The sequence below is a fragment of the Ipomoea nil genome, unplaced genomic scaffold (assembly GCF_001879475.1).
Source record: "Ipomoea nil cultivar Tokyo-kokei standard unplaced genomic scaffold, Asagao_1.1 scaffold1895, whole genome shotgun sequence".
NCBI lineage: Eukaryota > Viridiplantae > Streptophyta > Magnoliopsida > Solanales > Convolvulaceae > Ipomoea > Ipomoea nil.
The window spans coordinates 688,556-711,131 of NW_017618323.1; the positions used below are offsets into that span (position 1 = coordinate 688,556).

A 22,576-nucleotide genomic window follows, 5' to 3' on the forward strand; every position below is an offset into this window, starting at 1 on the left:
GAGACGATGACGCTCCTCTTCCCCCGCCCGCCAAGATCTCGCTTGGCAAAAAGAAGCCAAAGGCCAAACCAACCGGGCAGAAGGAGGTTCCACTGGCCCGACCCATCGGGACCTCGACCATCAAACAGCCGAGGGCTTTGTGGTCGAGCCATCGGACGTCTTGGTCACCCGGGTGGAGGTCGCCCGGGGAAAGGAGAAGGTGCCCGAGAAGGGCATGACCGAGGTCGGCGGCATCAAGCGCCGCAGGGAGCAGCGTAGCCCGAGCCCCTCGGCCGGGCGGAACAAGGACGAGTCGTCCATACTGGCCCTTATCGGCAACGCCGGGCCAGTCAGGGAGGATCTGGGGAAGATGACCCCAACTCAGGTGGCCGAGAGGATTGACCACGACTTGGCCGAAGTAAGCGTTCTCCACTTGATTTTTTATGCAAGTGTTTCTGACCGGGCTAACTCTGAGCGTTTTCTGTGTTGCAGATCTCCCGAGCGGCCCAGCTCCTTCAGGGTCGAGCCACGCTGGCCGACGAGGCCGATCGGCACAAGAAAACCGCTGCCCGACGCCTTGAAGAGGTCAAGGACATCCAGGCCGAGCTGGAGAAGGTCCAGAATAACCTTAAGAAGAGCGAGGAAGATCGGGTCCTGGCTGAGAAGGTCGCGCAACGGGCGATCGGGGAAGCCGCGGAGCTGAAGGCCCGACTGGAAAACCCGAACGAGCTGGCTCAGTTCGTTTTCAAGGACAACGAAACGGGCTCAGCGTTCCTCACGGCGGCCCGGAGGACGAAGATCGGGGAGGACCTGATCCTATCATTAGGTCGGTGGGCCTTCAAAGCCGGGCAAAGGAAAATGCTCGAGAGGGCCCAGAAACGAATGGAGCAGGCCCTTGAGGGAGACGACCTCCAGCTGGTTCTATCTGCACTCCCTCCAGACCTCGCCGACCCCGGTCCCTCTCCGTTCACCCCAAAAGACAAAGCGGCCGACCCGAGCGGGCCTGCAGCGGCTGCCCCGAGCGAGGCGGAGGCTTCCAAGAAAGGGGAGGCCAAGGAAGCGAAGAAGCAGAAGTAATTTTCTTCTCTTTTTTGTAAACGCTGATCGGGAGTCCGGTCCCGAGTTTGTACCGGGCACTTTCTTAATTAATGAAATTCCTTTTTTGTCAAACTTGTGTCGTCCGTTTCTTTTATTCGTACTTATCTTCATTCAAACATGCACTGAACCCTTAACGCTCGACCTCATAGCCTTTTGGCCCGGTCATGCGTTACTCGACTTGTTCGACACCCGACCTTGTGGCCTTATGGCCCGGTCATGCATCCGAAGTTTCGACGTCAAACTGGCCTGCCCGATCAGGTTTACCCGATCTCTTGGCCTAGAATAGGTAAGCCTCTATGGTCGGGGTTTTCCCGAGCGACGAGCCTACAGTACTTCATCCCAGCCCCCACACAATTGTACTCACGAGGCACGAGTGGGTGCGATAGTGGAAAGAAGTTGGACGGATCGGGAAATTATGCTGGGAGCTTTGGCTTTCCCGATCGGTGGCGTGACCCAATTATCTGCCGAAGAGGAGCGCATTTGACCGGTCGATTGACTCGCCCGGTCGAAGTAACTTGGTGATGAGATGTCCTGCATGCAATGAAGGTAAGGAAAATAACCGACCGGGCCGCCGTGTGCAAACGGTCAAGCAATCACCGATTGTATATACATTAAACTCTCCCGCTCGCAGGCGGTTAAACAAATATTTACAACAATAAATTTGAATATACATGACGACCGGGACTAACTCGCAGGTCGAGCCCCCACTTCGTCTAAAGATTATAAAAAATAGGCTAATGCCTAAACATCACGAGGTGCTCAGAATTGCAAGTCCCATCGATTACGCGACCGGTTGTTGTCTCCAGTCGGTACGTCCCCGGCCGTATGACAGCACTGATGATGTATGGCCCTTTCCAATTCTGAGCTAGCTTCCCGCCTTCCAAAGGTTGACTGGCCTCCCTTCGACGCAGAACGTAATCTCCCACCTGAAAATAACGAGGATTGACCTGGACATCCTTTGTACTCTTGACTCTCTTCTGATACTCGGCCATACGCCGAGCGGCTAGCTCTCTTTTTTCCTCGACCCCATCGAGATCCACGACCATCGCGTGTTCGTTGTCCTCCACGTTGTAAGTTCGTTCTCGGTCGGTAGGGATCCAAGCTTCGATCGGGAGTCGGGCTTCTGCTCCGTAAACCAGGGCGAAAGGGGTCTCCAAAGTAGCCTCTCTCGGGGTCGTCCGATAAGTCCACAGTACATATGGCAACTCATCGGCCCAACTACGACCAGCCGAGTGTAGCTTCTTTTTTAGACCTTCCAAAATCGTCCGGTTGGCATTTTCTACTTGTCCATTTCCTTGCGGGTAAGCCACCGACGACCGGACGTGAGTCGTCCCGATCGTGGCCAAGAAGTTTTGGAAATACTGGCTTACGAATTGGCGGCCGTTGTCGCTAATGAGATGGACGGGCACACCAAAGCGGGAAATGACGTTACGCCAAAGGAACCGAGCACATTGCTGAGAGGTGATCGTGGCTAACGGCTCGGCTTCTATCCATTTTGGAGAAATAGTCAATGCCGACAATCATGAATTTTCTCCTACCGGAGAGTTGAGGGAAGGGTCCCAAAATGTCTACCCCCCACCTAGCGAAGGGAATCGCAGTCGTAACCGGTTGATAGAAGGTTGCAGGTCGTCCAGGCATCCGGGCAAACAATTGGCACGTCTCACATTCCCGAGCTAACTTTTCACAGTCTAGCTGGAGGGACGGCCAACAATACCCTATCAGCATGATACGACGAGCTAACGATCGGCCTCCTTGATGTGAAGAACAAATGCCCGAGTGCAACTCCTTCATAACCAAATCGGCCTCAAATGCGGTCAAGCAACGCATAAGAGGGTCTCCATACGATTGCCTGTAAAGACGACCGTCCAAGACTTGGAACCTCGGGGCTCTAAGCTTGGCCTTCCGAGCACGCTGGGGGTCGTCTGGGAGCCGCCCGTGCTCGAGGAACTCTTTCAAATCGGTAATCCAATTGTCTTCTACCGGTTGGATTGGATTGACCGGCAAGCGATGGATGCTGTGTCTCGGGATCACCAGAATCCGACCTATCTTCGACATGTGTTCCGGGGCGTCTTGGGTTAACTTGGACAAGATGTCCGCATCGGCATTATCCAATCGGGGTATGTGCCGGACGGTATACCCCTGGAACTGGGTAAGCTTCTCCATGACCAGGTCTCGGTATAGTTATAGACGCTCTCCGTTCACTTCATAATCTCCGAGGACCTGCCCGACCACGAGCGCAGAGTCCGTTTGAGCTCGAATGTATTCAGCCCCCAAGTCCCGAGCACACTGTAAGCCATTGACAAAGGCTTCGTACTCGGCTTCATTATTGGTTGGATGGAACTGATACATGAGGGCAAAATAGACTTTGAATCCCTCCGGGCTCGTGACCACCACTCCTGCTCCTGCTCCTTTCTTGCTACTTGACCCGTCAGTAGCCAGCGACCACCACTCAGCCTCGGGATCCGCAACCTCTGGAGGTCGGGTATCCCGGGCGGTGCATTCGACCAAGAAATCTGCAAGGGCTTGACCTTTGATGGCTGGTCTTGGTCGGTATTCGATCGCGTACTAGGTCAACATTAACGCCCACTTGACTAGGCGACCAGATGATGAAGCAGTTCGGAGGACTGGCCCGATCGGTTGATCGGTCAAAACGCGAATTGCTCGACCCTGGAAACAGGGAGCCAGCTTCTTCGCAGCGATATACAAAGCGTAGACGACCTTCTCTAACCGGGACTACCGGAGCTCGGGACTATGTAGTGCGTAGCTTACATAGTACACCGGTCGTTGGACCCCTTCCGGATCGGTTCGGCACAATACTGCGCTTACTGCACGATCGGAGACGGCGAGGTACACGTCTAGCTCTTCCCTGAGCTCGGGCTTTGAGAGCACAATTGGCGACATGAGATACTCCTTTAGCTCATCAAAAGCCGCTCGGCATTCTTCGTCCCAGACGAACCTGTTGACTTTACGCAATACCTTGAAGAAAGGTAAAGCGCGCTCGGCTAACTTAGAGAGGAAACGACTCAAAGCTGCCAACCGACCGGTCAATTGCTGGACTTCCCAAACGGTAGAAGGTGGTTGCATGTCCAGAATCGCTTTAACTTTGGCCGGGTTGGGCTCGATTCCTCTCTTGGTCATCATGTAGCCGAGGAACTTCCCGGTCTGAACCGCAAATGTGCACTTGGTCGGGTTCAGCCGCAACTGGTACTTCCTCATGATCTGGAAGCACTCCCGGAGGTCCCGAGTGTGGTCGGATCGGTCCCGACTCTTGATCAGCATGTCATCAATGTAGGCTTCCATCGTTTGGCCTAGCAGATCAACGAATAGCATATTGACCATCCTCTGATAGGTCGCTCCCGCGTTACGGAGGCCGAACGGCATCACTCGGTAGCAATACAGCCTATCCGAGGTCACGAAGGCTGTTTTGCTCTCATCTTCATGGTGCATCATTATTTGATGATACCCTTTAAACGCATCCATGAAGCTCATCAACTCGGCCCCGGCCGTCTCGTCGACCATCTGATGGATACTCGGTAGAGGATACGGGTCGAGCGGACAGGCCTTGTTGAGGTCGGTGAAGTCAATGCACATCCTCCAAGCTGGGGGCTTCGGAACAAGAACAATGTTAGCCACCCACTCGGGATAAATCACCGGACGGATGTGCTCGATCGCCGCCATCTTCTTAACCTCTTCTCTGACAAACTCGCGGCGATCGGAGGAAAGGTGTCGGGTCTTCTGCACGACTGGCTTTGCTGCAGGATCGACAGCTAGCTTGTGACAGATCACCGATCGGTCAATCCCGGGCATGTCTTCGGGCCCCCATGCAAAGATATCGGCATACTCCCGAAGTATGGCCAAGATTTCCGCCCGGAGCTCGGGGGTGAGGGCCCGGCCAATTTTAATCTTCCTGTCCGGTCGGTCCTCGGACATGGGAACTTCCTCTATTTCCTCGGAAGGCTCAGGTTGTTCCTTCCGATCTTTTGCCTCCTCCTTGGCAATGGTGTTCACCCGGGAAGACGGACCGGAATCCCGTCTGTTGACCGCTCGGGTGTAGCACTTCCGGGCGGATTGGGCGTCGCCGCGGACGACACCGACCCCATTAGGGGTGGGGAATTTCATGCACAGGTGAGGCATTGAAATTATCCCACCAATCTTCATGATTGCGGGTCGGCCCAAAATGATGTTGTGGACACAATGGAGGTTGACCACAACGAATTCCAGCTCCGTCTTGATCGACTTTGGAGATGTGCCGATCTCGACTGGGAGCATTATTTTCCCTTCGGGGTAAATGAGCGCCCCGGTAAATCCCGACAGTGGTACATCGACCGGAGTCAGCTCCTGCCTGTCAAGTCCAAGCTTTTCAAATACGTCCAAATAAAGGACGTTCACACTGCTGCCAGTGTCCACCATAACCCTCTGGACATCCGTCCCTTTGACATCAATCGTGACCACGAGCCCCTCCATACCGTGGTCACCGCTGCTGGGTTGATCTTCAAGGGTAAAGGTTATGGGCTCCATCTTCTGCCTCTTCCCAGTGTCCCGGGAATCTACAATGGCGACCGGGCAATTGCCCCTCGACCGGAAGCATCGTCCAATCCATCAAAAATAACGTGGATGGTCGGCTTTCCTGCTGGTCGGCTGCTAGATGGAGGGTCAGGGTCCCGTCGGTCATCACGACGATCGTCTCTTCGGTCCTGACCTGACCGATCGGAGCGTCCCTCACGATCAGAGCGATCGGAACGGTGATGAGAGCGCCGTTGGTCTCTCCGATCGGTATTCTTCTTTGTGTCTTCTCTCTTCCCCACACACTTGTCCAACTTTCCAAGATTGAGCAGGTCCTCCAACAGTTGGCGCAAGTGGGTACACTCTTCGGTGTCATGCCCGGCACATCGATGGTAAGCACAGTGCTTACTCTTGTCAAGGCCATCTCGATCGGGATGGGGGAGTTTGATGAGATTGCAGGACTGAGCGTACTGCATGGCCTCCGCTGCGGATCGGTTCAGGGCCGTAAACTCACCAGGCCTGGTGCGAGTTCGGGGATGATCATCTCCCGATCGGTGTTCCGCCCGGCCGGCCGGTTTACGGGACGAAGATCTGACGTCCTGCGAGCGCTTTACGGCGTTCGCCTCGCCGACGTTGGCATAATCTGTGACCCTTCGAAGGGCCTCCTCATACGTGGACGGGGGGTGTAGAATGAAGTCTTGGTACAAATAACCCGCCCGGAGGGAAATGTGGAGCATGTGGGTGGCGGTCGCGTCATCCATGGGTTCGACCTCCCCGACCGCTGCTTTTCATTTGACGAGGAAATCGGTCAAGCTTTCCCCTTCGAGCTGCTTGGCCTTCTCCAAGTACATGTAGGACTTCCTCACCACCTTGGAGGTGATGAACTTCCTCACGAACTTGATCGCCAGGGTGTTAAAATCAGCAATTGAGCTTGGCTGCAAAGTTCGAAACCACTCCGCTGCCCGACCGGTGAGCGTGGAGTAGAAAGCCCTACACATCACGGCGTCTGATACGCCATTCAACATCATGTTGCCGTAGAAATCATTGACGTGGACCTCAGGGTCCGTAAGGCCATCGTAACTTTTCTCCCCTAAGACCTTTAAATCAAGCGGGTAGGGCTGAGCCATTACCTCGGCAGTGAAAGGCGTCCTGAGCAAGGACGATTGGTCGACCAGGGGTATTGCAGGGTGCGCGTTCCTGAATTGCGCAAACTCCGCCTGGAGGTTATAGAGCAATCCTCGGGTCTCGTTGAGCTCTGCCGCCTGGGCAGCTTGGGCTGCGTCCCGAGCGCGTCGTCGACGGTGAGATCTCGACCCGCTATGCCCGGATGAAGCCTCCTGGCTGGCTTCCTACATCTGTACATCTTCCAGCTGTCGGTTTGGGTCTTGGGGCCCTAAACGTTGTCGCCTTGCCGGTCAAAGACGGTCAAAAGCTACCGCTCGGGCAGCTTCTTCGGGGTCCTCCGCTTGGACTGGAGCCTCCGGTGCTTGTTGGGCCTGCCGTGGTGCCTCCATCGCATCAGCACCCCCCGACCCCAACCGCGAACGAGCCGAGCGTCGAGCCCGGGAAGCGGGCTGATGCTGCGACTCTGCTTGTGCGGCCGGGTAAACTGGAGGGGCGGTGGCTGGAGCCGTGTACGCAGGCGTGTAAGGTGGATAACCAACCTGGGGCGTGTAATACATCGGTTGGCCTGGCCAATACCCGTACGGTTGAGGTGGGATCGGGTATGGATACTGGCCGGGATACATCATTGGCTGCTGCTGGTATTGTTGACCGGGTGTTGGATATCCCGGTTGGATGTACTTCACCGGCTGTTGGGCGGCCGGGTATGTATTGGATGGATGGGGTGGCGAGAGATTGAGGTTGAGGTCCATCGTCTGACCTTGTTGCTGGGTCGCCTGGTGGTTGGATGAGCTCGCTGCATCCGCCTGGTCGTCGGCGAAGAGATTTTGTGCCCATGGATACATGGTTGAGGAGAGACCGGGTGCTCGTCAAAACGATGGCTTTGTTGCACGGGTCCCCACAGACGACGCCAAAATGATAGTGTTAATTGCCACGTAAGTGGTAATTAAGTAAATACGAGACCAATTAAAGCAAGTAAATAACTCTTATTGATCACTGTGAAGGCCCTAAGTACAATCTACTTGGTTGCTCTGAGTACCGACTGACTGCGGTTGGGATTCTCTAACAACAACCTATCGATCGTTCAAAAGTCCCCCACACTGTAGCTATCGCAGGTATTTATAGCCGCGGAGCCGGAGACACAAATCCGGCCGTTCGGCATGCCTCTCACGTAGCAACCACGTGTCGTTGTCCCGGGTGCCCTGCCTGTCAACGCGTGGAGCCGCCACGTGTCCCTCGTCAGCTCTCTCGCCAAAAGGCTACCGCTCGGTGGTCGACACTGCCGCTCGGGCAACTCCCGGTCGGACCCCGACCGGGTTCTTCACAAGAAGCCCGACTTGTTACCTGCAAAGACAAGAAGATAAAGACAAAGGCACACCGGCCGGGGTAAAGCTATGTCGGTCGGGATATTCCCTACCATTATTGATGAGAATTGTTTTTATTGTCAATTTAAATAAATTGATTTTTAACGAGACATGAATATGATATAACAATGTTAAAAGGGAAAAGTTGCAGATAAATACTTAAATAGACAAACTCAAAAAATCCTGAAGATTATACGTTGAAGGTTTATGATTGGTTATCCTGAAGATTATGCCCTAAAGGCTTATGATTGATTTATGGTTATACGCTTTTTCCTTAGCTAAGCTTTTACTCATCGGATTTTTCTTAGCCTAAGGGTGTCGTGGAAAGCCTACACTGTTCCAGTCACCCGCATCCGCTACACCTGTACAAGTGTAGCGGAAGCACTTATACAACTAATGACAACCACGTATAACACGTGTTTTGAAATACATCATGTACTCTTTTCCTTAACTAGGTTTTTTCCACAGAATTTTTCTAGCAAAATTTTTAACGAGACATGAGTATGGTGAGATAATGGTCAATGGAGAGTGTTGTAAATATATATATATATATATATATATATATATATATATATTTATGTGGCCATTACCCTAGTTTTATACTCTTCATGATTAGATACAGTTTTTCATTTTTATTTGTATATGTATAGAGTTAATTCTTTTTTTTGGTTCTAGATTTATAGGTGACAATCCACTTTTAGTTGTTTTTCAAAACATCCATCTTTGGTCCTAGTATTATTGCGGCATGACCATTTTTTGTCATCCGTCAACAAAATCGTTGAAATATCGTTAAATAAAAGATCATTTTGATCATTTTTATACAAAGTAGGTTAATTCGCTATATTTTTATTTTTATTTTTTTTTTGAAAAAAATCATAATTGAAGACCTAAATGTCATTGTATTTTATGAAATTTAAACGGTTTTATTTATGGAGGACCAAAAATAGTCATGCTACAATAATACTATGACCAAATAATGATGATTTGAAAAAAAAAAAAAAAAACTAAAAGTGAAATGCCAACTATAAATCTAAAACATAAAATAGAATTAACTCTATATGTATATATATCATCCGTTATCTAATAAAGAGTAAGGACTAGAGTTTTTTTGAGTTCAACGTGTTCTTCTCTCCTAATTTTTCTCTTTACTTTATCTATTTATTGCTCTCTACCGATTGAAACTATGAAGTATCCACGCGAGGATACTATCACAACAGTTTCTGAATAATATTTATTTTTCTTTAAGAAATTAAGAAAATAAAAATGTATGTGAGACAAAAGACTAAAGAGCATGCAGGCTAGCTTAGGTTTAACGTAACCTAGTATGTACCTAACCAGAAACCAGCTTTAGCAGCTTTCAATTCGGATCCCTAGAAAGGTAAAGAAAATCTAGCAGCTTTTTATTCCAATTATTTGAGCTCTTTTAAACCACCCCTACCCCCACCCCCACACAATTTTAGAGTATAGTTTTATTGGGACTAAATTTGTTTTAAATAAATAGATTCTTGCGTTTTCTATATGGAGGTGTTTGACAAACGGTTGATAACTGATTGGTTTGTTAGTAATTAATGGCTGATTGTGTTAGATAGAAGGATGTTGAAGCTTAGAGACTTTACACACAAGAGGTTATATATCATCTATTCAAGAGGTTTCTTCTATGTGCGACTGAAAGTTTATTCTCCGAATCATCTTCTTCTCAATATATTCATATTGAAAGCTAAGGTGACTTATTGAGAAGACATTCTTCATAGTGCTACATTGTGGACTGTGTACTCCATACAACTGTGGCAATCATTAGTGTGGACCATATTTTGTCTAGTGTAAAATAATGTACATTCAATACAAAAATAATGTACATTCAGTTCAAAAATAATGTACATTGTATTCAGGGGATGTACATTATTTTTGTTCTGAGTGTACATTATATTGTATAATGTACATTTAGTACAAAAATAATGTACATTTAATATATTAAAAATGCACTTTTCACTACTGGAAATTATGAAATTTGCGACCACCTGAAAATGATCTTAAATCAAGTCGAAAGTCTTGTTTCGACCACTTTTGGTATCCGGAAAAACCTTTGTTGCTATCTCCGACCACTTTTTGGTATCAACTTGATTTAAGATCACTTTCGGGTGGTCGAAAATTCCATAATTTCCAGTAGTGTTTTGTTATGGTCCACACAATAATTTGCCCAACTATGGCGCAGTAGTTAGTTATGAGTCAATGAGACGAGCAACTACATCGTGGATCTCCAAACGTGGGACTCTTTGGATTGCTGATTGCATGGATCTCTGCCTCAACAATCCTCCGCTTCATCAGATTGGGTACTTACCTTGTGAGGTATAACACACATTGGGTTGAGATTGCAATCTCTTTACCATTTGTATGATTGACTGGCTGAGGTAGTGGATTTGACTCACTGATGAGGTCTCCAAACGTAGATACTGGGTAAACAATATCGTGTGTTTTTCATTTTGTTTGATTTAATTTTCCACACTAAGTCTTATCTCTAGTTCACTAACTGGTTGACCATACATATACCAGGTTAGTGATAAGACAGATACATAAACAAAGTAATACTGATTTATAATTAAGACACACTAAATACACGTATACAGAAATTTCAAAAAGTGCGAGTAACAATATATAAACAAAAAAAAAAAAGCATCCTTTATTATATTTTATTTTATCGATTCAACCAACTATAAAAATTTTTAGAATTCGAGTTGTGAGATGAGTAGTAATTTTCATATAAAATCATAATACATTGTTTTTTTTAAAAATATTTTATATATCGATATAAAAAATGTAAAAATTTTGTGTTAATCTGTGAGACGGGTGAGATCTTTGATTAATGAAGTCAAAGAGTTAACTTATTAATTAAAGATTTGACTCGTTAATTAAAGATGCAACCCTTGAGGCGGTCTCACACAAGTGTTACCCAATAAAATATTATTTCAATTTTTTTTTTTTTTTGAAAACATTATTTCAAAACTTAATGTGGCAAACATCGAAATAGTGTTTTTGATGCTTAAAATAGGAGACATACTAGGAACATTTTAGTAAACATGATAACCTCAAAGGCCTTATGTACGTGAGTACATTGTGCGTGCCAATGATCTAGATCGACACTAGAATTCTTAATTATGAATTCGATTTCGTATTGATCTAATTCTTGATCTAATCTCATTTTTTTCCCTATTGCATGTCAGGAAATTATTTTTCTTAAATAATATATTTTCCACATTTATTATTAGAAGAGACCATAATTCAATCCCCATATCCCTCTATCCTACAACCAAATGAAGAAGAAGAAAATACTAGTTAAATAACTTTTTTTACCAAATAATTTACAACAAAAAAATAAAAAAATAAAAAAAAAATAGGCGCATATAATACACACCCAAAAACTTTGTACGATAACCTTATATTTCTCAAAATGTCAAAGACACGGATGCAGAGGAAAAAAAAATACTAGTGGCCTGTTTGGTATTATTCTTAGTTTATTAGTCAATTTCGGTTTATTTGACTATTATTAATTATTTGACTTGGTTAAATAATTAATATGAGTATTTAATTAATTAATTTTTGTAACAATTTATTGCTTTAAAATGTTAAAATTAAAAAAGCAGTTCAAATTAATTTTTTTGATAAGCTTTTTGAGAAAGACATTTTGCATGTAATAAACTATTACTTAACAGCTCATTTACCAAACACTTTTCTACAATCAACTAATGTTATCAACTAGTGAAACTCACTAACCCAATCAATAATAGCTATCAACCAACAATCATTTACCAAACACCTCCACTGTATTATTATTCTTCCAAGGTTGAACCCCAACCCTAAGGGCCCCCACATTCCGACCGGACAGAGTATTTGAGAGGATGTAAATCATGGTAATCCACTGTATTATTATTAATTTCATAGATGACTGATAATTGAAAGCAAATATAAATTTAAATTTTTACACTACTTCTATCTGTTTTTTGAAGGGCACTACTTCTATCTTAAAACTTAAACAAACCACAAAACCCCCCGGGTCTCACCCACCCACGCATAAAGAATAAAGAATCAGATTATAATAATGTTATTATTATAAAAGAAACACAAGAAAGAAAGAATGGGCTGAGGAAATCAAACTAACATACAAGAAAATGAAAATAATATAATTCTCACATACCAAACATCAATGGATAGCAACAAACATTCCCAGGATTAATCTGTCTTAATATAATTTCGTTGAAAATGAAATCAACAAAAAATATATATATCTATATATAAATTCAGCATACCGGATATACATATAAATGTGTTCACTGTATATAGTGTATCTGATCTGATCTGTACGTACACCGGAAAATGTAATCATCATCATCACTATCTTCGCACTCTGACACAGGGCCTTAGCTTCGATCATCTATCAATATATATAATCCGATGATTCCTATGTACTAAGAACCGCGGCTGCTCTTTTGTAGATGATTATGGTTGTTGTCGGTTAGCGAGGAAGAAGAAAGATGATCCTTGGCATAGGGTGATGATGATGATTTCATGGGGGAGCTTATGAAATGAAGAGTCGGCGGGAGCAGTACTGGGTTTTGTATGAGCGAGGAAGTCGAGGTTGTTGTTGTGTTGAGCAAGTGGTGGAAATGGGCGGCGCCGGCGCCGGCCTCTGAGGCCGCCGCCATGTAGGGCGGCGGGAGGATAGAAGGAAAGTAGAGATTATTGGGATTATTATTATGGGAGTCGTGAAATTGTGCCAAAGACAAAGTGGAAGGCTCCCAATGGTTGTAGGAGGAAGGAAAAGGTTCGATCCATTTGTGAGGAAAGAAATTCTGAGGGACAACAACGTTGTTATTATTATTATAGGCAGCTGCTAAAGCTAAAGCTCCAGCTCCTCCGTCTTCTTCGATCCATTTCTGTTTCCCAATGGCTTTGACGTCGTGATGAGGAGGAGGAGGGGCGGCGGCGAGCGGCGGTTGAAGGAGGGGCGAGGGGTGGTCGAAGGCGGAGGAGAAAGAAGAAGGTGGGAAAGGGAGGGGTGGGAGTTTATCGATCTCGAGCTTAGTGGCATCGAGGAGCCAATCCACAACCTTGCTAGGCTGGGTGAGACCGAGGCGATCTTGGAGGTCATACAATTGAATCGCGGTCGGAACCGACAACCTAATCCTCCTGTCCCTCAACCCCCTTATCGTACACACCTTACTGTGCCGGTCTTTGCCACCAAAACTTCGAGAAACCCGCACGATTCTTGGGTTCTTGAACGCTCCCCCCCATTGCCTTGACGATGATGATGAACCCAATTTCCTCATCATCTCCTCTTCCTCCTTATTCTTCCCATCACAACCTTCTTCTTGCTTCGAAATATTCATCATCACTATCTCACTTTCTTCATCATCTCCATCTACAAAATTCACCACTTATATAGTTCAGATAACCACATCCAAAATGACGAGAAATTCACATACAGTTATAGTCACAGGGTTACAAGTTCGAATCCTTTTATCGATCTGTTCAAAGAAGGGAATTTTAATTTTACACTAGAAAACCTAGCTTCATTCAATTTTAGGTTACTCTGATCTACTCTAGATTTTGGAAATGAATTGAATTAGGGGCTGCGGGCACATCACATAAACTAAAATAGATTCAATAATAATGACCCTTATAAAAAAACCATTTCAACATAATTAAGAAAGTGCAGGATATGGACTTACATTAGGTTAATTCTACAGCAAATGATACACTTGATTCTTCTTCTTCTTCTTCTTCCTCTGATCTTCCAAGAACATCAAATATATATAGTGGTTTTATGAAATTAGGGTTGTTACGTTGATGCGGATTGGTGCAGAAAACAGTTTGATTTGATTATGTTGTGAAAACCTAGGTCGGCTAATTGATTGAAGTGAAAGCAGGGAAGAATAAGCAAGTTGGATGGGCAACTATGGTTTTAGGAAAGGAGAGGGGATATGATATGATGCTTTGGAATCTTATAATGCCATATTGCATAGAAAAGCTAAGCTAGCTGAGCTAGGGGTGAAGAAGGGATAGATAAAGGTAAGGCAAATTTGTGGACGTGTGGCATGGCATAATCACTACTTATTCACACGCCAAACTCAATACATATTATTGGCGGTAAGGATGTTACCAGGTATGTTACGTTTCTAAGTAAATAGGATTGTGTTGTTTCAGAATATAAGTTTTTAGAGCGTGTCTCCTCTATTTAAAGGGTCCAGTATTTATATTTATTAGTACAACAACTCTTATATTCAGTGTTGTAAGAGTCGATCTAGGCAGTCGTCTAGGCGCTAAGTGCCCCTAGATCAAGGCGATTTCAGCTCTAGACGGCTTTTAGGCAACCGGGCAACTAACAGGCCAACAAGGCGTCCAAGGTGCCGAGTTGGGCGTCTAACTTGGTTGAGTTGGTGCCCAACTTGGCCGAGTGGTTTTTTTTGCCTGCTTGGCTACTCCGCTTCTATATTCTTCTAGTCATGTACTTAACTAACCATCTAACATAATCAATTGACTAGTTTGGAAATTTATAACAATCTAACAACTCCCAGCCCCAAGTGGAAAAAGTAAAGACAATATACTCGGATTACTCGGCCACCTAGGTACTAGGCGCACGATTAGCGCCTTCTACAATATTGCTTATATTATAATGGAACCTGCAATAACTAGCATAACGCTCTTCTCATTAAGTGCCTCACCCTTGCTCTTTTAATGAGGTATATGTAGTGCTCCGTAATAAGTATCATGTTTCGTTTTAAGCGTGCGATCGTCACTTGGTCCTAAGTTCTTTAGGTCGGATCTATCACTTATCCAATTATCCCGACACATATGTATGTTGATATTTAGTTAACGTTCTCTAGCTCTATTGTTCTAGCCATCACGAGTCTCATTTCTACGAATAATCTTTTACAAAATCAAAGCTTAGTAACTAAGGTAAAGAACTTTTTTTTTTTTTTTTTTTTTTTTTTTTTTTTTTTTTTTTTTGTCAAGACCCTACAATGATGTGGACAGTACTCTGAAAACTTCTTTTTTTCATACTCCATTTATAATAAGTTGATCATATCAGCTGGTCAGTTTGGGAGTTTAACATTTTGATTTTTGATACTCATGCATAAATGAGCTAAACACATATTTAAGGTAGACCGTTAACCTGAAATGGACCATTCTATAAGATTAGGTAAAAAGAAAAGGTTACCGCTGCTGCTTTTAATTAATTTATGCTTAGTAGAAAACCCAATATAGAAAATTTGTTGCATAATGTCAACCCGGTCATATGGCCAAAAACAGGACTAATAAATGATAAAATGAGTAAATACTCTCTCCATGCCATTTTATATGTACAATTTGTAAGGTCGGATCGTTAGTGGATCCTTTAGTAGACTGCGTATTCGTTCAAGTTGGGGGCTCGAGTTGTAGAGTAATTAAAGTCAGAGGTTCCCGAGCTAAACAGTATTAGGTAGAGATGCCAAAAGTCTCTCCTCCAAGCATTTATTGCATTGTTTATAGGAGGTTAAAGGGAACACATGCCGGTCCCCCCGACATGTGTAACATGTGGAGCCCATGCATAAGGGAAGGTCGGAGACCTTGTTGATTCCACCACGTGTATTGAGATTCCTGACTCCCTCATTCTTGTAGTGACCGGGTTTGGGCAAAGAAACAAGGCTTGAGTCTCCAAGTAAAGAGGGCCAGGTACGTAGTCATCCTGACCTAAGCTAATCAGGGCGAACTAAAAGACAGCTAGGTACTGCTGCTGATCGGGCACTGCTCAGTCCTACATATCAGGTCGGACCGGTGGACTTTGAGGTCGGTAATGCTCAGGAATGATCATCTCATTGAATTGACCGGATACCGAGTATGTATATGGCACGTAAGCATGAGGTATACCCTGGGAATATTCCCTATGCCAAAAGTTATAATTAATAGCCTTTTGAAGTTTACAAGCCTTAAATTTTTTCTCGCAAATTTGTTATTACTTAATTTCATCATCTTCTTCTTCTTCTTCTTCTTCTTTTTTTAAAAAAAAAAATAATAATAATAAAATAAAATAATATACTAATATATGTGTTACATTCCACATGTGAATCTTGATTGGACCCCATCAAAATCGGAGATAGCTCGAGCATTTGAATAGTTTTGACATTATAAATGGTTAGTAACTCAAGATTAAAATCCAGTGTGTGATAATTATTTTAATTAATTAATAGAGTAATTGTAGCAAGTGGATCCCAAAGGTGTGGTGCATTTTTGTTCATGGAGTTTGAATAGTAGGTGCTTGCTGGATGAGATTATTGATAGTAGCAGCTACTCCCTCATAGAGGAGGGACCAATTACAATATAGGCTTCATAAAAGCCTCTCACTTTGTACAAATTAAAGAGAGGACCACATATATATTATTTTGCAGTGAGATATATTGCATCAGTGATAGATTCTGAATTGAAAAATTCCCCTGGCCTGGCCTTCTTTTAAAGGTTAAACAAGACTTGGGTTTTTACTAAAAACAAACAAATCCATTAACTAAGGGTATGTTGGGAAACTGTAAAATATTTTTCGAAAAATGATTTTTAAAAAATGATTCATTTTTTAGAAAATATTTTAATTTTTTTTTTTGTGGGTTTGGATGAAGGTCAAAAAATTATGTTTTTGTGGTGGATGTGGTCTGGTGGTGACCTGGTAGTAATGGTAGTGGTGGTGGTGGTGTGGTAGTGGTTGTAGTTGTGGTGGTGGTGGTGGTGGTGGATGTAGTGTGGTGGTGGTGGTTATAGTGATGGTGGTGCTGGTGGGGGATGTGGTGTGGTGGCGGTCATTATTGTGTGGTGATGGTGGTGGTGTCGTGGTGGTGGTTGTGATAATAATAATTAATAATCCGAAAACTAATTTAGAAAAGAAGAGACTAAAGAGAGAGATGGAAAAAAAAAATCTAGAAAATGTCTTCCGACTAAAAAATTAGGAAGACATTTTCTACCAAATTGGTCCTTTTTTAAGTTGACCAGAAATAATATTTTCCTTGAGTACCCAAACACTGGAAAATTCAAAAATGACTTTTGAAAGTCATTTTCCGGGTTTCTAAGCAGAGCCTGAATATTGTTGTAAGCTGTTATTAGTACCATATGGTTATGAAAATTAAATCATCATATTTGCATCCAAAATGGGAACTTTTTTTTTCTTTATAAAAGGGAATTAACTTATATAAAAAAAAAATAGAGAAAATTGTTTTTTGGTCTTCCCGTTATACCTGTGGTACAGACATAATCCCTGAATTATATGCTTGACCATCTTTAATTAACCCTAAGTTAAGCATGGAGTGGCGATTTTAGTTCTTGAATGACCAAATCAACCACTTTATTACGTGACAAATTGGTGGTATGTAGAAACAGTCCTGAGGAACTAAAATTGTCACTCTGTGCATAACTTGGGAGTTAAAGATGGTCAGACGACATATAACTCAGGCACTAAATTTGTACCACGGATATAACTAAAGAACCAAAAATGTAATTTTCACTAAAAAAAATATTGTTTAAAATTTGAAGAATAAAAAAATCCCGAACTCTAGGGACGGTAACAGAGCGGGACAAGACTAAAACGAGAAGCATATATATTCTCTGTCCCCGTCCTTGAAACTCAACCCGAGCCCCTAGCTAGCCCCAACGGGGATAAGAAATATTTTTTCCATTCTCATCTCGTCTGATTTTCGAGGAGGGCAATCCCCATCATCGATCAACCTCTTATTTCAGCGGTTAGCTGACTAAAAAATGTATTATCCGTAATTTTCAACAGAGAGTTAGCAGCGGTCTGAAGCAAATTGTGAAAATTAAAGATAGTAATAGAGTTCTTCAAAGATTTTATGAACTAGAAAGGTACTAGCTCCGTACAAGCTAGGATTTTAGAAAAACAGAGAAACAAAGTCAACTTAACCACCAAAACTTCTTCGATTAATTGCCATGCATTACATTGACACCCCACATATATTTCTATAAAACTTTCTTTAAAACTAATAACCTGCCAGAAATAGTCGTACAACTTAAATAATTTTCTTTATGTTACTCTGATTAAATAAAATAAATTAAAAAAGAAAAAGGAGGAGATTGATTACTTTGGATGATTACAAAGCAAGGGTGATGAGTGTTGTTTATCTCTTACATTGATGAACGTGTACCTTAAAGAACTGGGAAGAGAAGAATGTTTAGGAAAAAATACACGGTAAAGAAATGAGAGGAGAAAAGTTTTTAGAAGAAAAAAATTAGATATTACGAAAAAATTAGATATTAGGATTTTGATTTTAAAAAGGGTAAATGGTGTCATTTTTGTAAATTAATAACGATAAAAAAAATGAAGAAAATGTTAAAAACCTATAGCTTATTTTGAAACGCTTTTCAAAATAAGCTATTATTTTAAGCTTTCCAGATTTTACCAAACAAAGCTAGGACTTATTTGTAGCTTAAAATAAGTTAGAAGCCTCTAAAAAAAAAAAAAGAAGCTAAACTCTACCAATCAAAGGCTATGTAATATTATGACACTTTTGTTACCATTCTAAATGGGTGGTCACAGAATCGAACCCCATCCGGTGGTAGGGTTTTGGATTCTTTGGATTGAAAATGATTGGAAAATATAGAACAGATACTACCTTGTAAAGAGCCATGAGTATTCCAAAAAATGGTTTTCATTCTTTAATCATCGTATCTATACATAAAGAAATTAAAGAACTGCCTAACATTTGAGGATTTTGCAACCCTAGCCTATAATCAAAAGCTCTAGGGCGTAGTAGTTAGTTTCTCATATGAGGAAATTAAGGAATCACCTAATATTTACGGATTTTGAAGCCTTATAAAAACTCAAATGAGTAGTTAAATTAGTTCCCCCAAATCTAAAATTCAACGGTGTAGATCCAACTTAAACCTTAATATGCACCTAGAGAGTGCATTATTGTGGCACCTTAGCTTGATGAGGTTTTAATTATTACTTCAAATTGAGTGGTGCTCATACAGAGAGGGCCCATACATGTGAACGTAATATTATCATGGATCGCGTATAAACGAAATACTGATAGCAGATAATGACGAATTGAAGATGGTACGTACCAAATATTTTTCTGCATACGCGCGTGTGGATAATATATAATAATGCAATGGAAATTAAAACAAATTGGCATTACCTAGAAATCTTGATAAACATGAAATGCCCTTGTAATTTTCCTTCTTGTACACTCTCTCATGAGCTCCCATCCACTTCACTATCTTCTCTAAGAAAATGAAGGCATAAAAAAAAATAAAAAAATGATATGCCCTTGTAATTTGAATGCTACATTTTTTAACGTGAGTTATATAGCTAGGTAGGACACCTGCGGAGTAATAAATAGACAATAATGATAATTTGCATTATTTTTGTTGTTGTTATTATTATATACTGAGTATTATAACAATTGGACCCAAAAATCTCAGACAGTCTGTTTCGTTGCAGACAAGAGACAGATGAACAGAACCCACAACATAATGGATTCTGCTAACTGTAATAACTGCAGGCATTAGATCACCTATTTCACTGCTGCCTAGCTGCTGCTGCTTCACCTATTTCACGTGTGCCTATCGTCCCATCATCCATATGTGTTACATTTTCTTAGGCACAAAATTAGTTATTAATGGTGAAACTATAGAAATTTCTATGGGTTATTTAGTTATATTAGCAGTTGGCATGTACAAGTATCATATATAATTGTTGTTTCCACATGTACATAAAAGAGTATGTAACACCAATTTATTCTTACTACTTACTATTTTTTAGAAAAGAATCAAATACACCCTGAAACTTTATACAAAAGTGCAATTAAACTTTTGAACATTAAAAAAGGTGCAACTAATTAAGTATTTCAACTTCATAAAATCAATCAAATAAGTCTACTTAACCAGTAACAAATAGATTACCGGTAACTATGTCGTTGTTAACCTCCATCATCAGTAATAATCTGAAGAAAAATAAAATGACCACTTACGGGACCACAGGAAATAGTCGTCGGCAACCAGTTGGTCGCCTCCTTCTCTAGGAAGAAGGCGGCATGGTCACCTTCTTCCTCAATTGAAGAAGGCGACCGGTTGCCATCTTCCTGAAGAAGGAGGTGGCACTTGGTCACCTCTTTTTCCAGGAAGAAGGCGATTGGCGTCGACCATCGTCGCCTTCTTCCTTAGTTGAAGAAGGTTACTGGTGGCCTTCTTCCTGGAGAAGGAGCCGACCGACGTCGCCTTCTTCAACTGAGGAAGAAAGCGATGCTGGTTGCCTTCTTCGACTGAGGGAGAAGGCGATTGGCCACCGTTTAACAGTTGTCGATGACCAATTTAATCATTTAAAATTTAATTAGCGGATATTACATATGGGTGATTGATTATTGAACCTGGATGCATCAAAATGATAAGTATATATGTTTAATTGAACTTTTTTATAGTTCGAAAGTTTACTTACATTTTTGTATAATGTTTAGGTGTTTATTAGATTTTTTCCCACATTTTTTAAATTCTTTACTAGCCACCTAACATGGTCCATTTCAATTTTTTATATCAAAACGGAGGGGGATACCCAGAAAAGACAAAAATTACAGCACCCTTTGGACGCAAGAAGCTCTATGAACTCTACGGGAGGAGGATGCGCCAACCTTGTCCAGAGATAGAAGCTCAATGATCGCATGCGGAGGTGAGTCATAATAGCGTAAAACAACTCCACCCCCCTCGTCCATAGTCGCAAGTTTATCCGCTACCCGATTCTATTATCTGAAAACATATGTGTATCGCACTTCCACCAGGCCTAAAGCTTCTCGCATGCAGAGCCTGCCAATGTTATGGCATTGGCTTCTCTATCCTTCTTTCTCACACAAACTCTCCATCATAGCCTTAGAATCACACTCAACAATAATCCTCGAGGCTCCGAAGTCCTTCGCCATCCGTAGCCCTTGCAGCACACCCCACGCCTCTGCAGCTTCCGTCGAGCATCTTCTAATGTTGTATGCAAACCCCTTACACCAGTCCCCATTTTCGTCGTGCAGCACTTCTCCACAGCTAGCTAAACCATTACACCTATAGCTGTCATCCACATTTAGCTTGAGCCACCCTGGTGGCTGCTTAGTCCAAGAGATACGGGTATCAACATAGATGTTTTGCCCATGCCTTGCCACTTTTTTTGACTTGAAAGCCCCCAGCACCTCCTTATCATATTTGCGCAGCCATGCTAACCTCTGATCTACAGGCGTGTTCATTTCGTTGAAGACCTCCTCATTCCGCCATTTCCATATCCACTAAAGTCTTATGCAAAAAATCTCGGGCCAGTCATCTGCAAACCCATCCTTCGCCTCTCCCCGAAGATTAGCTGTAAACCATTCTGTCCAGTCCACGGTACGCAGCTTTTCTCTCAACCGCCAATGCAAAGAGACTTCCCAAATGGGCCTGGCCGCTTTGCATTCCCTAAAGAGATGATTTAGGTCCTCCCTTTTACCTGCGCAAAGAAAACAAACATCAGAAGTGGCCATGTGGCGTCTCACACGCTCGAAATTTGTCAAGATCTTCTCATGTCTCACTAGCCAAATAAACATGGAGATCTTAGCTGGCACCCTTAAGGTCCAGATGACCCTCCAGATGTTGTCTGAGCCCCCTTCATGTGAGGGCCTGAGGGGTCCATCAGACTATAGGCGGACTTTACTGAAAAACGACCACGAGGGTCCAACTTCCATCCCCACTCATCAGGATTTCCTGCTTCCGTAAGCCCAAAAGCAGCCAAAGCCTCCAAATCTTCCCGTGGTAAAAACGGCTCGAGCTTCTCCCATTTCCATCCCCTGTATTGATCCCAGTACTCGTCAACATTTGCATAAAGCTCCGGGAGGCTCAGGGGCCGGAGCAGCTTCTCATACAAAGAATAGGAAGTCAGCCACACGTCCATCCAGAACCGCGTAGAAGCGCCATCCCGAACGATATGCATTACACCCTTCTCCAGGATCACATTAGCATTGCACATACCACGCCACACGTTGGAGATTTCACGCTAGCTTGAAACGTCAATGGTAGCTCCCACCCTGTGTTTATATTTAGAGGCTAGGGTCCTTGCCCACCGTGCTGAAGCTTCCGTTCGGTAGCGCCAACATAGCTTAGCCATACACGCATTGTTCATTTCATGTAGTTTCCTTAGGCCAAGCCTGCCCTTCGCTTTTCCCGTGGTAACCAGCTCCCAATTCACAAGGCTTATTTTATTCCCTCCTGTCCGTTCGTTTTTGCCCCATATGAAACGCCGAGTCCTCTTTTCAATTTCTGCACAAACACCTTTCGGGAGTGCCACCGTCTGCATGGTGTACACCGGGATAGCATTCAGGACCGATTTTGCTAACGTAACTCTCCCAGCTAAGGACAGTGTTCTAGCTTTCCAACCTTCTAGCCTGTTGGCAATTCGCTCCAAAAGACTTGCGTATGTGTTACAAGTAATCCGACCATGGATAGATGGTACACCCAAATACCTCCCTAGGTCC

At 43.4% G+C, this 22,576-nt stretch overlaps 1 protein-coding gene across 1 annotated transcript; it reads right to left on the reverse strand.

Annotated features, from left to right (window-relative positions):
• Positions 1–12,269: 12,269 nt before the first annotated feature.
• On the reverse strand, positions 12,270–14,115 carry LOC109193571 (transcription factor PCF8-like). Its single transcript, XM_019344441.1, has 2 exons — positions 13,790–14,115; positions 12,270–13,479 (listed from the first exon to the last, which is right to left on the reverse strand). Exon 2 carries the CDS (start codon positions 13,448–13,450, stop codon positions 12,527–12,529), a length of 924 nt encoding a protein of 307 aa, XP_019199986.1. The 5' UTR covers positions 13,451–13,479; positions 13,790–14,115; the 3' UTR covers positions 12,270–12,526.
• Positions 14,116–22,576: the final 8,461 nt, after the last annotated feature.